Raw genomic sequence first — 18,381 nt, 5'->3', positions numbered from 1 at the left:
AGCCTCCAAAAATAGAACTACGCCCTCAGCTCTATGGTTTTCGGAAGCCTTGAGTCTTGAGTATGTATTGGCGAATTTTGCGAATCTGTGGTCTGCGAATTCGATCGAAATCGCAAAAAAATCCGTGAGTTCGCAGAAAAATCCGCGAACTCGTGGATTTTTAGAAATATGTTACTGGAGGACTTTCTACTGGCTAATCAGTAAGTTCTACCTCGTTGGGTAAATGTATAGTGCTTTTCCTACACTACAGCTGCATAAAGTGCCAGAAGAGACCATGTGTGTGTTACTATGCCATCGCGCCAAAGGGCGTAGGGGACCCTTGAGTGAGCTGTCCATCATAGTGGGTAAATGGCGGGAAGACGGAGCACACCGCTAGTGTGTGGGCGGGGCCAAACGGGCCGGGCTTCTATGCGAGTTCACATGCCTCTTGTGTGTATAAACGGTCGGAGACCGATCAGAGCAGCAGATGAGGAGAAAGAAGCTCCTGGCCACAGGAACTGCAAGGGGATTGCACTCGTGAAAGTGAAGGATGCAAAGGCCTCTATCCAGCATCACAGCTAATTTTCAACGGTAGATACGGGGAGAAAGCACACCTGCCCAGCCTCGACAAAGCTCACAATTGTTCTTGGGCTGATGAATGCGTTACTGAACTTGAGCTTTAACTCGGGCACCATGTCAGAATGAACCCTGCCCTTCATATTTATCCAAGAAGACGCCACCGTTTTGTGTGATACTTCTACTCAACTGCCCAAAATCCGCCCGTGAGCGGATTTGTAAATTTTTCAAAATTGCCGAAAATTCGCAAAATCCACAAAATCCGCGAGCGGAACGGATTTTGCGCCCACGCTAAGTCTTGAGAAACAGCATTGTACAAATCAATAGAGACACAGGAGACAGGACTACGATAGCCAGGAAAAACTTCTTTATAAACAAGCTTTGCTAAATATAAACATCTCCTTTTTTAGGAGCAAAGCAGCTACTTTATCAGAGAAATCGAAGCTGCTCAGGATTTTACTAAACACCTATTTCAGGTGGTATTCAAGCGTGAGAAACCTTCTAATAATCTGTCAAATTTAGCAACTCAATCTTATTGCAATTCCATTGCCATTAGCTTTCAGACTAAAGTAGAATCTATCTATTCCAAGTTCAACGCTTCATCCGTCCCCCCAACCAGTTCAGATTGTTGCACTGAATCTTTAAGTAATCTCTCCTTAAGTGAGAAATATTTTTAATTCTCTGTTCATGGCCGGTGTCTATCCTTCTCAATGGAAAAGATCTATTTTGCCATGACCAAAAAAATCAAATCTGGATTACACTAATAATTATCGGCCAATTGCACGTTTGCCGCTGCTCTCCAAATTAGCTGAAAAAATCATTAATGATCAACTGACCCAATATATTCAGGCCCACAATTTGCTGAATGAAAGCAATTTAGCTTTAGGAAAAGCCAAAGTACAGAAATTACCCTCATTATGGCTACAGAGGAAATAAGGTTCGCGTTGGATAGGGGTGGCACAGCGGCGCTGGTTCTTTTGGACCCATCTGCTGCCTTTGATACTGTTCATCATGGCCTCCTGATAAACCATGTCTCCTCATTAGGGACAAGGCTAAAGCTCTGTTAGCATCATTCCTATCCAACAGAGCCAAATCAGTTAAGTTGGGTGATTTTGAATCCCCTCTTTTTTCTCTTCCATGTGGAGTCCTACAGGGCTCCTCCATCAGCCCCATTCTTTTTCATATCTATGTGACCACCTTGACACGAGTGATCAAATTGGCTGGCTTAGGTCTTACATCTTAAGCAGATGATACACAAATTGTTTTTGCCATCCATAAAGATGGAGACAGAGTCTTGTCCTACTTTCGAGTTGGTATGGTGTCAGTGTGTGCCTAAATGGCCAATCGCTGCCTTAAATTACATTTCTCCACCACCAAAGTGATTGTATTTGGAAATCTTTCTCCAGCATGGTCTTCTCCTTGGTGACCAGACAATCTCGGACCGCCTCCTGTTCTAATAACCAAGGCAAACAATTTTGGGGTCATTCTTGATGATAAGTTTTCTTATATACACCATGTTAACTCAGTAGTCAGCTCATCCTTTAATATTCTTAGAATGGCCAAGAAATTGTTCATTTCATTCCTATGAAAAACAATCCTATCGACCTTGGTTCTGTCTGAGGTAGATGATTGCAATGGTCTTCTGATTAACGCCCAGCAATCTATCTTGAACAAATTGCAGTTAGTGTTGCTGCTCAGACTATTGTCTAGGATACCAAAAAGTAATTCTGTATCAGAGGTCATTATACAGCTGCACTGACTGCCTATCAGAAACAGAATGAAATTTAAGGCACTGTGTATTAACTATACAGCCATAAACAATATAGGACCTGAATTCTTTAAGAAATGCTTAAATATTTACATGCCGAATAGGTCATTGCGCTCGGCTGGCACAAATCTACTGGTTGTTTCCAGAACCCATAGATCCAACTGGGGTGACAGAAGCGTTGTGGTGGCCACTGCCAAGCTTTGGAATTCTCTCCCCTGCCATATCAAAGATCTTCCTTCACTTTTTATGTTCAGGCAAAAAACACAAATTTGGCTTTTTAACCCCTTCGCTACGGGGCTGTTTCCCCGCTCTGCTGGGGGGCGGGGGGCGCGCACAGCGCCCCGGTGCTCATGACGAGCTTGTCATGAGTCACGGTGCTCTTGTGCTCATGACGAGCTGAGCTCGTCATGACCACGCCCGTTTAATGGAACGGTCAGTACAGCAGGGGAATCGGCCAAGCGTGCGTGCGTTCCAACGGTCAAGACGAGCTGAGTTCGTCATGAGTACACGAGCGCCGTGGCTCATGACGAGCTGACCTCGTCATGAGCACAGGAGGGGTTAATAATTCGGTTATTTTCTTTGGGCCCTGTTTCAGGAGGAGTAGCTAGCGCCGAGACACCTTTGTTAGTACTTGTGCGCTCTATAAACAGTTATAAAATAACATAACATAACTAGGCCACCCAGCAAGGCCGTGCAGTCGAGGCAGTATGGTTGGTACCCAGTCACAGTCCAGCGTCCAGAGGGCCTCACCCCTCACAGCACAATCCACTCTGGTGGCAGAAAGGCCCGGCCTACACCATTGATCCAGCCGAGGAGCAGGGTACGCCAACTCCCAAGGTTGAGGCTTGATGGGTGTCAACAGGCTGCTGTGCTGGCATTTTTTATTCTGATGCTGCACAACACTAGAAAAAGAACATTTCATTTTACTGATGCTGCACATCATTGGCAAACAGCATTCACTAAGACATTGACAAAGCCAGTAGTCAAAAAGGCAAGTCATATTGGACTTGCCCATTCTTTTTTCCATTCTGATCACATACCATTGTCCATTGTCGGTGAACCAATGAACAGTTAGTGGGGGATCCGTCTTTTCCAAATTCACGGGCAACTAATTGCCTCTCTGTACCCCTCATATGGGAAATTAATGCATGTTCCTGGTGAAGCATCCTCTCAAACTTATCAGCGCTCAAACCCAGAGTGACAATTGCTGTATCTGCCGGGACTGGGATACCTTATCCAAACTTCTTTCTTTTTTTTTTTTTTTTTTTTTTTTTTTTTGAAAACCTTTATTGTTCCACAATACAGTTACAGGTTATGGCCTACATACCAGCACGGTCGGCCAGCAGAATAGTGGCGGTCAAGCAAAGTAATAACCAAGTCAATGAAGCCCATCCCCCAAGACATCCCACCACGCAAGGAAGTAGTTGGCACATAAAGAATCACAGGATTAGGGAAGGTTTCTTTTGATAATAAAGATAAGCAGGATCCGACGCCGTACAATTATGCCCACCCAAAACAGGAGATAATCATATTACCAGAGTTACATAGGCAGGACTATGGTAACGCAAAGGCTAGCATGAGAACAGATGATCAGGATAAACAATAAACAACACAGCCCGCCCGCCAGAATAGCAGATGCCCACTGCACCCAGAAACATCTGAAAGACAACAACCCCGGCATTCAAAGGAGCAGAACAAAACGAGAAGACAGCAAGTCGGACCCCAGAAAAGAAGAGAAAGAAAAGGGATAGACAAACCAAAAGCAAGAAAAACAAAAGGCCATAGGAACAAAAAGGAGAAAGATACAAACAATAACACTACACCCCCCACCCTGCACCTCTGCCGATGGCTACGGCCCACCCCCCTAGCAGCGTGCCTGTCGCCCCATGTCAAAAACCCGAAATATAGAAGAAGAAGACGAAAGGAAAGACAATAATCCACATAGATACAAAAGAAAAGGGGGAAAGAAGAAAAGACATTGGAGGGTCCCCAGAACGAACTCCCGGCCCCCCTCCCCCCCCCACCGCCGCGCAACAACTCAATACGCCAAAAGCATTGCAAAGTCTCAGGATGTCCACAAAAACAGGATGAAATCACTGCTCGGCTGCTTAAAAGAGAGAAACATCATGAAAATCCCCCTGTGTAACCACCCTGAAAAACAGATCATCAGCATGCATGACACTCATACAGCCCGAGCCCGCAGCCCATCCTAGTCCATGTAGTGTAAGGCCCCGCCATCAAAGCATCGGAGGAAACCAACACGATAATTCGAAGGCAGCTGAAATTCTCACAGGGCAGCAGTGTACGGCCCACTCGAAGATCGTCGATGCCACTCCATCAGTCACAGTGTAATAGCAAAGGTAGGTTCAAACAGAATAGTCAAGGCACAGTTCAAAGTCTCAAATTGACGCCAGCCAACCGAAGAGGGCTGGAAAGGAAAAACGAGGAACATACGTCCAATGGCATCACCAAGAAACAAAGCATCCACAGGAGTAGGCAGTGCAGCGTCGCACCACTTCAAAGTAACTGGGAATCCTCCGGGCACCAGTCCAGCTCACCTACCGCCAGGAAAGCTGATGTCGTACCACACAGCAAAGGCAACGCAGGAAGTTGTAGAAGGGCCCATACGCACAAAGTGGCACCAGGATAATATCAGCATCGGGCATTCGGGTGCAATCCACACTAATCAGGGTGTCTCGGGTCGGTCTAGATCAAATGTCGTCCATTGAACACACAGGGGGCAGACCGCCCCAACCCCTCGAGCAGTGATAAAGTCTGCTGCCGCCATTATCAGGCGTGTCCCATCGAACGCCGTCCGAATCAACACCAGTACCGCCAGTCCATGATTCAGTGAGGTGCCGAGGAACGGCGCGCCCCCCGCATCATACAAAGTATGGCCGCCACGTCCACTTCCCCGCAGACGGCCACAACGGAGCCCCTCCCCATCGTCAGAAAATAACACAGCTGCTTCGAAAATCAAGCGGCCACGAAGGCTGGAAATGTAAAATAAAGACGCGGCACACAGGCAAATCTGGGTCCAATCCAGGAAGAAAGAGCCACGTCCAGGCAGCCATATCGTCAATCAGCCCTCCGATGAGGGTGGGGGGAGGCACAATCAATAGCGGGGGGACCGCGGGGAGCGAGTTTACCTGGTTCCATGAGGTCAGCGCTGGAGGCACACTCACAAGATGGGCGGACCTCCGTGACGGTAGACCGGCACTCCGTGGGTCAGCGAGGCCGTTGTTGTTGCACTCGCGGGCGGCAGCAGAATCATGCGAGGTCCCGGCTCCAGCCCCGGGAAGGCCGCAAAGTTCGAGGGGTCACATCTTCGCGCTCAGAGCCCAGAAAACCCCCGGAGTCGGACGCGGCAGCTCAGCCTGCCGTCCGACACCCGGGAACAGCATCGCAGCAAAGGAAAGACGACGGGAACAGGCGGTGGGGGATGAAGGACCAAGGAGCCGAGAGCCCGGGCGACCATCTTGGCCGCCGGCCTGGCTCCGCCCCCCCCAAACTTCTTTATTGAATGAAATTAATCAGGTGGTGGCATTACATTTGTGATTTAACCATGAACCTTCAGAGGTCTCTCTCATTTCAACTTGGTTCATGCCATAAAAATCATGGTGATTTGGGAAAAAATGTTTGTGCATTAATGCATTCCTTTTCACCTTGGATGATCTATGTCTACATTAGTTGTCTGTTGTTTGACACTTGGGGGCTTGTTACGGTGTTGGGCGGATGTCCGTTGTGTATTGGAAACCGCCTGACCTTAGGTCTGCTGTTCCTAAAGCAGTTTTTAGATGTGACCGCCCATAGGGCAGTTGAAGGCATCCATTTTTCAGTGAAAAGGCCAGCAGCAAAAGCTTGAATTGAAAAAAGGATGTTTTGAAATATCCATGCACTGTGTGGCCGGCACCACCTGGTGCCTGCCGAACTGTGCAGAGATATTTTGATGGTCTCCATAGCTGCTCCCCATGCCCCAGATCAGAGGGCCAGAAGGTAAGGGAGCCCTACTAGGGTCCCCCAATGCTGCTTTCTGACAGCCTTTCCATGGCGGAAAGGCCAACATGGAATGGCTGTCAGAAACTGACATCATAATCCTGACAGCAGACCAGCCGTCATTAAGGGATAATGAAGGGTTTCCGAACCACCAACGAGCTCCTTGAGCCCCCGGAAAGCGTCAGACAGTCCCTCTGCCTGATGCCTATGACCGCATGCATTGTAATGTGTTGGTCAAACCGCAGCAGCAGTTGGTGGCCGGACTACCATCAAAATCAGTCCTTAAGTAGGAACAGCTGAATTTTACTAATCGAGGAACTAAGGTTATGTTTTTTACAATATTTTCTAATGATGTGACCGAGTTATTTTAGTGGACTCCTTTGGATGTCTGTTGAGAACATCCTGCAATTTTGTATGTGCAACTTGCTCCTTATTTATTGCTCTTTTATCTCATCCATTTCCTTTCCCTTATTTATCAATATATATTAACTCTAACCCTGGGCGGAGTTCGCGGAGTCGCACTAATCAGAACTCAGCAAAGTCCCCAAAAGGCTTTGCTGCACTACGTGGAGCTCCGCAAGCAGCGGAGTACGATAGAAAAATGCCATTCATGGTGATTGCACAGTGCTGGACGCTTGTACGCACTGTGCAATCATGGCGAACGGCACCATGCACAGTGCAAGCGGTCCCTGCTTTCCTTTTCTGCTGCTCGACCACTCGCAATTAGAAACCTGACGCCCACACGTTGAGAAATCTCGCCGGGAGGTTGATTCTCCACGCTCGCGCTCGTCAACTTGATGTTGGCGATGGCAAACGAGGAAAAATCTTGCCGGGATGATGATTTTCCTCGCTCGCGGTCACCAACTTAACTTTGACGAACGCAAGCGAGGTAAAAAACTCCACTCCGCAGGCGGGGTTTTTTGGAACTCTGCGAGCTCTGCGAAAAGCAGAGTGCATAAAACGCTAAAACTCTGCGAGCGGGGCGGAGTTCACCTCCCAGGGTTAATTAATTCTTAGTTCTGTTATTGTCTTTTTAATATTTTATTGTGTACATTTATGGTAAACTTGCTAAACTTTGAATTTCAATAAAATATGCTTGTGAAAATTTGGGGCTACTTCTTACCCTTTACACTGCTGGTTGCTGCTTTCTTTGGGACCCTCTACCTGCGAGTCCTCCCGCCGCCGCTTTCCTGTCATCTGCGGTCGCCAAGTGGAGTACTCGCCTACCCAGCATTCTTTGCGGCGCTTCTTGGCGCTCCTTGACGCCGTTATCCCTGCGCCCGTAGGCGCTATAAACAGCCTGCAGCCCCGGGGGAGCGGGCGTGCTTGTGACAATTTGGGGCTACTTCTTACCCTCTACACTGCTGGTTGCTGCTTTCTTTGGGACCCTCTACCTGCGAGTCCTCCCGCCGCCGCTTTCCTGTCATCTGCGGTCACCGAGTGGAGGACTCGCCTACCCAGCATTCTTTGCGGCGGTGCTTGGCGCTCCTCGACGCCGTCATCCCTGCGCCCGGAGGCGCTATAAACAGCCAGCAGCCCACGCGCCACGGGAACGCGCGCGGGACACGCCAGGCTAAGGCCGGGCAAAGGGCGGGCCCTCTGTGGCCCTCAGAGGCCGGAGGAGGCCAGGCCGGGCACGGTCCCTTACATCGTCGACCCAGAATACCAGAGTCTCTGCAAAAAAAAAAAGGTACATTGAACTTCGGTACTAAAATTCACTGATTCACTGCTACATTGCTCCTGGTTGCTTGTATTACCATTGTGCCAGAGTTTACTACGCAAGCTAGTACCGGAGTGTTCCCGAACATGTCCCCAAGGATGCCAAGGGTGTTAAGGGAAGGAAACCCCCAGTGGGAGGCTCCTTGAGGGGCACTATTGATCAGTACATTACAAGGGCGGCCTCAGCGCTGGAACAAGAGATTGCCAACGCTGAGCGCCGTCTTTCCACTGAACTCCAGAACAGACGCTCTTCGCTAGGGCTACTCCAACAAGCCACAACTCCCAACTCGATCAATGGGAAGGAAAAATCTATAAATAGCGATACCAGCGTCCCTTCTATACTCCTTGATGCTACAACAACATCGGAACTCAGTAGATCCCATAGCAATAGGGATTCTAGTACAGATCTAGTGCTAGAAATAATCCCTGAAGAATCCCTGATACTTCATCCTTTAATGTCTAACCCAAAGAGCAAACCCCAACCCCCACCGCCATCTAAAAGACTCACACTAAAGAGAAAGAGGGGAGGCAATAGTCACAAGGGGAGGCAGGCTAAACTATCTAACACTTCTCGGCATCCCCCGACTATTCATAGTATAGGAACTGAGAATATAGCTCTAGGTCAGACATTGATTTCCCCCCCCCCCTAAACCAAGACCTAAACCACGAACTAATGGGGAATATTGAGATCCTTGTAAAATCCCTAATATTGCCCCTTGAGGAAAGAATTAAAAGATTAGCAACTCACTTGGGGTCATTAGAGGAAGCCATCACTACAAACACAACTTTACTAAAGGGTCTAGCAGAAGACAATAGAAAATTAACACTAACAGTAAAATCTGGGTTGCATACTGCAAGCAAAGGGAATAAAACATTAAAACTGATACACCCATTACCGGAAAAAACACCGCCCCTACGAAGACCTAAAAACATCTAAAACACCCGCGGTGAAAGGTTCTGTTGAACACCAAAGCAATCCACTGGATATACATGGAAAAAGTGTCAGGGAGAAGTTAGATATCAGGAATTCAAATGGCTCCAATGTACGGATTGACCTGCCTCCAGATGCAGCCCCCTATGTAGCGATTCTGACTAGGGTCCCAGAACTGAAAATAGGGAAAACTGAAAGGTTCTCGGACCTCAAAAACAAAGTAATATTAGGGAACAACAGACCCTTACCATCGAACATTAATGGGGACATTTTAAACGTGAGAAGGCTTGGTTGGGTAGGACAGAGGCCCAAAGACCCGCAAGGCGATGTGATAATCATCAATTTCAGGGACCACAGGGTCATCTCGTTCCTCAACGACTGGTATCATGAGAGTGGAGGGGAGGGGATCAGGATACATGACCTGAGTTATTTTTATCCTAGGTCACTTCTACCCCAGCAATCAAGGTTAATCAACCCAAACAACAGCACCCTTGGGGGCCCAACTTTCAACATCCAGACCTCAAATAGATTTGCTGCCTTTACCGGTTTGGATGGGGTAGATTGACTCACCAACATACTGCCCACGGTCCCACGCGTATTAAACACAATTGACTCACTAAACACTTCCAAGGGCCCATTACCAAGTATGCCAAACTCAAGAAGTCCCAGGATTGTTCGAGATAGGCCAGGCCCACTAGGGGAGGGAGAGACTGAAGAGATTCATATAATCAGTACACCTAAGGTACTACCTTCCTCAACGAATTCCAAATTATTATCTGATGTTGATAACAGGAATTCAATACTAGACATCATCTTCTGGAACGTAGCTGGATTTGGATCGAATGGAGCCCTCGACCCCTCACAGTCTGGCTTCCGAGCCAACCACAGCACTGAGACCGCCCTCATCGCTGCCACCGATGACATCCGAGCCCTGATGGACAACGGAGAAACAGCGGCCCTCATCCTCCTAGACCTCTCCGCGGCATTCGACACTGTCTGCCACCGCACCCTAGTGCAGCGCCTCGGCAACGTCGGAATCCAGGAGAAGGCACTGGAATGGATCACCTCTTTCCTCGACGGAAGGACACAGAGAGTCCGCCTACCACCGTACAAGTCAGAGGCCACCGAAGTCATCTGCGGCGTCCCTCAAGGATCCTCGCTGAGTCCCACCCTCTTCAACGTCTACATGAGCCCCCTCACGGCCATCGGACGCCAACACAACCTCAACATAATCTCCTACGCCGACGACACCCAGCTGATCCTCTCCCTGACCAACGACCCCGCCGCCGCCAGAGCCAACCTGCACGAAGGGATGAAAGATGTAGCCGAGTGGATGACGACCAGCCGCCTGAAACTGAACTCAGACAAGACGGAGGTCCTCATCCTGGGCTCCTCGCCCTCCGCCTGGGACGACTCCTGGTGGCCCCCCGCCCTGGGCACCGCACCCAAACCGACGGACCACGCACGCAACCTGGGCTTCATCCTGGACTCCTCCCTCTCCATGACCAGACAAGTCAACGCCGTCTCCTCGTCATGCTTCAACATCCTGCGCATGCTACGGAAGATCTTCTGGTGGATCCCCACCGAGACCAGGAAGACTGTCACCCAGGCCCTCGTCACCAGCCGACTGGACTACGGCAACGCCCTCTACGCCGGAACCACCGCCAAGCTCCAGAAGAGACTCCAGCGGATCCAGAACGCCTCAGCCAGACTCATCCTCGACATCCCACGGAACAGCCACATCTCCGGACATCTGAGAGACCTGCACTGGCTCCCCGTCAACAAAAGAATAACCTTCCGTCTCCTCACCCACGCACACAAAGCCCTACACGATCAAGGCCCGAGCTACCTCAACAACCGAATCAACTTCTATGCTCCCAAGCGCCACCTCCGATCAACCAGCCACGCCCTCGCCGCCGTCCCCCGCATCCGAAGAGCGACAACAGGAGGAAGGTCCTTCTCTTACCTGGCCGCCAAGACCTGGAACTCCCTCCCGACCGACCTACGCCTGACCCAAGACCACCTCTCCTTCAGGAAGAAGCTCAAGACCTGGCTGTTCGAGCAGTAACGGCACCCCCCCCCAGCGCCTTGAGACCCTATGGGTGAGTAGCGCGCTCTATAAATGTCTTTGATTGATTGATTGACTGGATTTCAGAATAAATTTGCGAATACCAACTGGAGTACAGAAGCAACATCACATAACATTATTGCTCTACAGGAAACATGGTTATGTACCCCAGTTCATTTGCTGGGTTACAAAACCTATTTTTCAAAAGGAATTCCATCATTATCTGGAAGAGCTAAGGGGGGCTTGATAACGTTTATATCTAATACCCTCCCCGCTGACAAAATCGAAGTTCTGAAGCTAGGTACCAATTACCAGGTTGTAATGATAGTTCATAAAACTCCCACTATCTCTATTATCATAAACTTCTACAACAACTTGAACACATCAGAATTAACACATGTTTTAAATGAGATTTCCCTTTTAATTGAGGACTTACCCCAGAAACATATTAAAAAATCAATAACATTAATATGGGGCGGTGTCTTCAATTTGACCCTGTGGAAAGAAAGTGGGTCCAAAAAATGTGGTATTGAGGATGAGGGTGGGAACAACCCGACACACTTCTCACACACGACTGGCGGAGACCACATGAATGAAATAATGGCAGCTACAAATCTGGGTTTTGCAAACTAAATAGTCAATCCACCCATACCTTTTTCCAGAACCTTTAATGGAAGGGGTGCTAATAGTATAATTGATTTTATACTTACGTCAAAAACCATCATACCTAGATCAGGCATGTTCGAAACAATAATGAACGCAATTAGCAACCACTTTTCAAATTTGTTCTCAATGAGCAGTTTCTCTGCTTTGGCAGAGAAAGCTTATTGGAGTATTTTGAACCAGCAGTCTCTTCAGGTAGACAAACTAAATGGTTTCTCATTGAAATGGGGCAAGATCGACAACAATGTATTAATGACCAATGTATTAAAGAAAGCTCTCCCCATGTTCCTTGCTTGTTTAGATCCGTTCACTACCCCCGACTTGGTACTGTCCAACTATGAGACCATCACTAAAACCATAAGAGACGAACTCCTACGTAAAAAGAAATTGAAAGGGTCCTTAAGGGAGGGTTGGTTTAGCACAGATTGCACAAAAGCCTATACAAAATTAAAGGTAGCTCTAACAAGGGAAATAAGGGATAGAAACGAAATAGTGGAATTCCGTAAAAGCTACAAGCTAGCCCTAAAAAATCGAAAAACTCAGATCAAGGACAACTTATGGACGCAGCTACATGAGAGTTGCCTCATGAAAGAAAATATCACCTTTTGGAGGATAGTTAAATCTCCTTTACTTTGTGATGGAAATGATTCCCCAAAGTTGGAAGTGGTGATAGACGCCGCCGAGTGGGTCGAACACTTTTCAAACATCTTTAGAAAGGATGATGACAGTCCATCAGGTCCAGCAGAGTGCTTGAAGCCAGTCAACTACCCATTACAGTTAAAAATTACAAATAAAGAAGTTATCAGTGCCCTTAAAATGTCAAAACCCGGCAAAGCACCAGGCCTGGACGGGGTCCCGGCAGACCTTTTTAAATATAACCTAGACCTGTGGTCTCCTATTTAAACAAGGGTATTGGAGGCAGCAGTAAGCATAGGACTAGTTGAGTCATGGTCCACGCTCATTCTGGTCCCAATTTTTAAAAAGGGCGACCGTCAAAGCCCGGCTTGCTATCGGCCAATATCACTTTTGGATTCCCTCGGTTAAACCGTTGGACGAATCCTTTTAGACCATCTTCAGATCTGGGCCTCTGACAATAGGATAGTCTCGGATCTACAATATGGGTTCCGAGAAGGCCTGGGCACGGTCGACCAGGCTTTGAACCTAGCCCTATTAATAGGGAAGTACGTCTCAGCGAAGGGAGGAGCCCTGCACATGGTCTATGTAGACCTAACTGCAGCCTTCGACTGTGTTAGTCATTCAAAGTTGTGGCCGATAATCTTAGATATGGGGGCAGATCCTCAGTTGGTGAATTTCTTAAGAGAGCTTTACTCATACGCATCTGCTAGGGTAAGATATGGGGTTCAGGGAGAGCTAACCAAGCCATTTAGCATTGAGAGGGGGGTCAGACAGGGGTGTGTTCTGGCCCCCTTTTTATTCACATTGTATACTAACGGGTTAGAGTGTGAAATGGTCAAAGAGAGCCAAAACCTACCATCAATACGGCGACGTCCAATGCCAGCGCTCTTATACGCCGATGACGACGTTATTTTGGCCAGAACCCCAGTACAGCTACAACGCTCGCTAAACACCTATTGTAAATTTATGCATTCCCTGAATCTTAAAATTAACATAAAAAAGACATTCACAATGCATATTGGTCCGGGAAAAAATAAAACAAAAAGTAAAGCCATATTTGTTAACAACTCTAACTTAGAGACCACAACTTCTTACCCTTATTTAGGGATCCTTATAGACAATAAGATAAACTGGGTGAAGGCAATTCAAGCTAGGAAGTTATCCTTTTTAAGGACTACAAAAGCGCTGGTTGCTTTTGCTCAAAAGCTAGGCAAGAGATAGCCAGAAGAGATGCTGAGGATATATCAGTCAAAATGCACCAGTGTCGCCAGTTATGGTTCAGGGCTATGGGGCTACTCAAATACTAAAGTATTACAGAAGGTAGAGAACTTTTTTATTAGATACCTTTTGTCAGTTCCCCAAAGCACAACGACATACAGCTGCCACTTAGAACTAGGACTGGACCACATAGCAGATATTATTAAGATCCAGCCCATAATGATGTGGCGGCGCATCTGGACCACTGAACAGTGTGAGCTAACCCGTTCCCTCATAGAGGAATGCATGCTACTTGATAACAGTCATAAGATCAGATGGTTAGCTTACGTAAAGTCCTTTTTTAATGACCTAGGACTGCAGAGTTATTTTATTCACCCGGCCTCTCTGAAATATCCAGAAAAGAGCTAAAAAGGATCTCTCTCCTTCATCTGGGCGATCTTCGATTGGCTCAAGAAATAGGAAAGTGTTCAGTCCAGCATCTGCTGACCATCCAAACCACCTTCTCGATCCAGCCATATCTGAAGTACAATTTAAGTCAATTTGAGACATTTTTGCTTACTCGACTCAGATTGACTATATTTCACAGGTTGGTCTTGTTTCCTAAGCAGAACGACTGGTCTAAGAACTTGCCACCATGTCCGTGTGACAACAACTCGCCACAATCCTCAATCCACGTCTTCCTGTTCTGTAAATTTTACGAGGCTCCACGTAGACGATGGATTCTTCTGTTATTGAGACAATTGGGACTCCGATCTTGTCGACCAGCATTTCTAGCACTCCAGATGCTAGAAAATGAACTATATGCTAAATCCGTTGCCTGCTTTTTAAAATTCTGTATAAATCATCGTCCTAATCTTAATTAATCAATGTCTGTCGTATTTTTTAACTACATAATGTATTCTTCAATTTTTTAATTGTTTTTAACTGGAATCCCGTTAAATTTGTACTTTTATGGGTTTTTTCGAATAATGAAAACCGAATAAAGACTATTGACTGATTGACAATAAAATATGTTCAACTCAAAAAAACGAATTCTTCCAACAGACCGAATGCATTATTGGCTCTGTATAGTATTGTGGCAGTACTGCAACACTATACAGCACTCCACAAGAGTCATTGATTCAAAACACAATCCTCACAGCAAAACTCAACCTTATCTTATCTATAATATTTCATTACCCTAGTAGGAAATAAAACAGGAACTAAAACAAGCTCTCTTGCGTGTACAATAGCACAAATAAAATGTCAGTATAAAACTACCAAATGCATTCGTTGACGTAACATGACCTTGACATGTTTTAAGAACTATGAATCTTGAAAAGTAGCAAACCGAGAGAAGATTATAGCAATCAAACACATGAAATACCCCACGCTAAATAGCAATGAGCAGTAACATGTGCAATTTCCTTTATCCCTGCGCCTACAGCAAACGGTTTCCAAAGAATTAGGCGCAGGTTGAAGTGTGCCACACATTTTCAAACTCGTCTGTGATTGTTGAACATCTTTGAGAAATGCTTTGATTTGATAGGCAACATCAACTTTAAAGTGAAGCTACCCTTATAGAATGGCTTGTTAATACACGTACGCCTGCATTAAATACGTAGGAACCTGTCTCTAATTTTCTTGTTACAGTCTATTCACCTGTAATAAGAGCTCTGCCTAGCTATTCGACTGTAGTGACTTAAAATAGTTGCTTTGGAACATCACAATACCTGCAGCCATACCCAGCAGAAGTGTGAAAGACAGGTTAGGGAGCTCAATGACAATGCTGTATCAACAATCAAATAGAGGGCTAACTTTTTCAGAGTCGTGTTTCCTTAAAATAAGGGCGTACTAGCAGTTAGGAAAGATATCAGTAATTTCTTATTATGGCACGGCTAGAGATTATTACATCAAAGCAGGTTTCATTCTTATTTTGCCCCACATTCTGAACTATATATCTGGATTTTTTAAAGTGTCCTACTCGAGACTCCATATGTTTTAATCAGAAAACACTGGCTGCATATTGTGTTGCCTACTTTTGCATTATATAGACTACATTTATTCTACATATCTGCAACTATACTGTCTCTTGTATGTGAAGCAGAAAAATGACACAGATTAAAGGTTTTGGGGGGAAATCTTCATGACGTATTCATGCAGTATAAGGAATAAAGTACCCCCAGGCGTAAGTTAAAAAGTTATTCCAAATCTCTCACATTCCACTACCTTCTAAAGGGCCTCCGCCTGTGTTTACTTGCTTCAAGAAGGTTGTGGATCGTGTGGTATCCTTATAATGTCCAATAGAGGACACTGGGACAAAATCATCGGGGCAATATCTCTGCATTTTGTGCCTCTTGGTAAAAAAGAAACATTGTGCCTCAGGGCAGATTGCGGAAAAGCATTATCTCAGGAAAAAACGGAATTCCAGCCTCATACACAACAGAGTAAACACATCAAACAAGCTTTCCATTCATCTCCACAGCATTAGTGTGGTTCTCTTTCTCAGAAGGACTCAGGGCTGCTTTGGGGGGGAATTATCAGCCTACTCAGCCCTAAAAGCAACTGCCTCCCAGCCTGTCAATTTATTGTGTCCCCTTTAGCGAGTCGAGCCAGACTGAGCCCAGATGAATACGAACAAAAAGTATTTTCTGAGCCCAGTGGAAGAAGATCTCAAACTCTTACCTGTGCCTAGGTGAAGGAGCTACAACCCTTTACCTGTGCCTAGGTGAAGGAGCTACAAACTCACTATGCCTTGGTGAAGGAGCTACAAACTCTTACCTATGTCTAGGTGAAGGAGCTACAAACTCTTACCTGTGCCTCGGTGAAGGAGCTACAAACTCTTACCTGTGCCTATGTGAAGGATCTACAAACTCTTACCTGTGCCCAGGTGAAGGATCTACAAGCCCTTACCTGTGCCTAGGTGAAGGAGCTACAAACTCTTACCTGTGCCCAGGTGAAGGAGCTGCAAACTCTTACCTGTGCCTAGGTAAAAGAGCTGCAAACTCTCACCTGTGCCTAGGTGAAGGAGCTACAAACACTTACATGTGTCTCGCTGAAGGAGCTACAATTTCTTACCTGTGCTTAAGTGATGGAGCTACAACCTCTTACCTGTGCCTAGGCGAAGTAGCTACACACTCTTACCTGTGCCTCGCTGAGTGAGCTACACTTTCTTACATGTGCCTCGGTGAAGGAGCTACAAACTCTTATGTGTGTCTACCTGTGGCTAGGTGAAGAAGCTACAAACTCCTACCTGTGCCAACCTGTGCCTCTGTGATGGAGCTACAAACTCTAACTTGTGCCTAGGTGAACGAGCTACAAACTCTCATGTGTGCTTACCTGTGGCTAGTAGAAGAAGTCACAAACTCCTACCTGTGCCTACCTTTGGCTAGGTAAAGAATCCACAACTCCTACATTTGCGTAGGTGAAGGAGCTACAATCTCTTACACACTCTTAGCTGTGCCTCTCTGTAGGAGCTCCAATGTGTTACCTGTGGCTAGGTGAAGGAGCTTCAAACTCTCCAGTGTGCATACTCGTAGCAAAGTGAAGAAGCTAGAAACTGCCATCTCTACCTAGATGAAGTAGATACAAACTCTCCAGAGTGCCTACACGTGGCTAGGTGAAGAGGCTATAAACGTCTACCTGTGCCTAAATGAAGGAGCTACAAACTCTTACCTGTGCCTAGGTGAGGATAGGAAAAATCTTAACATCTGCCTAAATGAAGGTGGGCACAGACTTACCTGTGTAAAGGACTGCAATCAGCGAGGCTAGTACAGCCATCTCCTCTTTCCTATGGTCCCGACCGCCTGAGGTAGAACATTTGCTCTGATCAGCTGTTTAAATCATCGACTGGGCAGGAAGATGTGCACCGAGCCGGTAGACAGTGCCCAAAGGAATGATTGCTGTAGGGATGAGAGGCCACAGGAGTGTGACGTGGAAACGGCTCTTGCCTAGCAGGAATCTGAACGGCTGCCCCACTGTGTGAACAAGAGGGACCGGCTAAGGGGTTCTGTGGCTAGAAACAGGTACAGACACCTGACAGTAGCCAAGACACCTGAACACAGAAACGAGTGCACTGGTGCAGATGAAGGAGGAACAAAAAAAGGCGCACCAGTGAGAGCTGACCACGCACGGTTTCTTTCTCCTCACATGTGATTGCAGAGTTGGTTTGACAAACCTGTTTTACCGTAGAGAGGAGCTGAAGAATGTTTCACCTAGACCAACCCAACCGCGCTGGCAATTATTGAGGGTTTGTGCTTGAGGTCTTTTTCTATCATATGTTAATCCCTGCGTGAAGGGCAGTCTCCCCGAGGGTAGTGTACCATATTTTACGCTGCGTCATGAGGCTAGCTCCCAGCAGCGAGGTGTCTTCCTTTACCTCTGATGGTGGAGGGCGGGGCAGTCTTCGGAGAACCAAAGCAGCCCTGCATTTAAAATAACGAATATTTATACAACCAGCGGCTCTAGGGGGTCACGGCCTTCCAGGGCTGGGTGGGCCGTGAGAGACTGTTTATAGTGCAAGAAACTTTGAAAGAATCGGTATATGTTCGCATACTAAAAGGCGTGCTGTTGTGTGTACTTTCTGTGGTTCGCACTGTACAGCTAGAGTTTTTTACAAGCATGACCAATATTTTAACGTACCAGCTGGTAAAAAAAATTAAGACAATTACTTAAAGTTGGTGTTTTTCCCTTAGAAGGGCATATTTTAAGAGGTAAATACAAAAATGAAAACACTTTAAAATGTGCTCTAGAACTGCCTTTCTGAACCCTTACAAATAATTAAAGTAAACTAAGGCCGAAAAACCACATTAAAAAGAATACAGGCGATTCATGTAAAGATCGATTTCA

General features: G+C 46.6%; 1 protein-coding gene across 4 annotated transcripts in view; it reads right to left on the bottom strand.

The window, feature by feature from the left end:
- The window catches only part of LOC144768710 (serine protease 27-like), a 415,681-nt gene extending 398,141 nt beyond the window's left edge, over positions 1-17,540 (bottom strand). For all 4 annotated transcript variants that reach the window (XM_078652580.1, XM_078652579.1, XM_078652577.1 and 1 more), the window contains exon 1: positions 17,274-17,540. In XM_078652580.1, the coding sequence (XP_078508706.1) occupies positions 17,274-17,313 (40 nt within the window). In that variant the 5' untranslated portion in view covers positions 17,314-17,540. The remainder of the gene's footprint in view (positions 1-17,273) is intronic.
- Between the last annotated feature and the right edge of the window lie 841 nt (positions 17,541-18,381).

This window comes from Lissotriton helveticus, chromosome 7 (assembly GCF_964261635.1).
Source record: "Lissotriton helveticus chromosome 7, aLisHel1.1, whole genome shotgun sequence".
NCBI lineage: Eukaryota > Metazoa > Chordata > Amphibia > Caudata > Salamandridae > Lissotriton > Lissotriton helveticus.
Note: the sequence above shows the minus strand (reverse complement) of the source record. Positions and strands in the feature narration are given on the sequence as shown.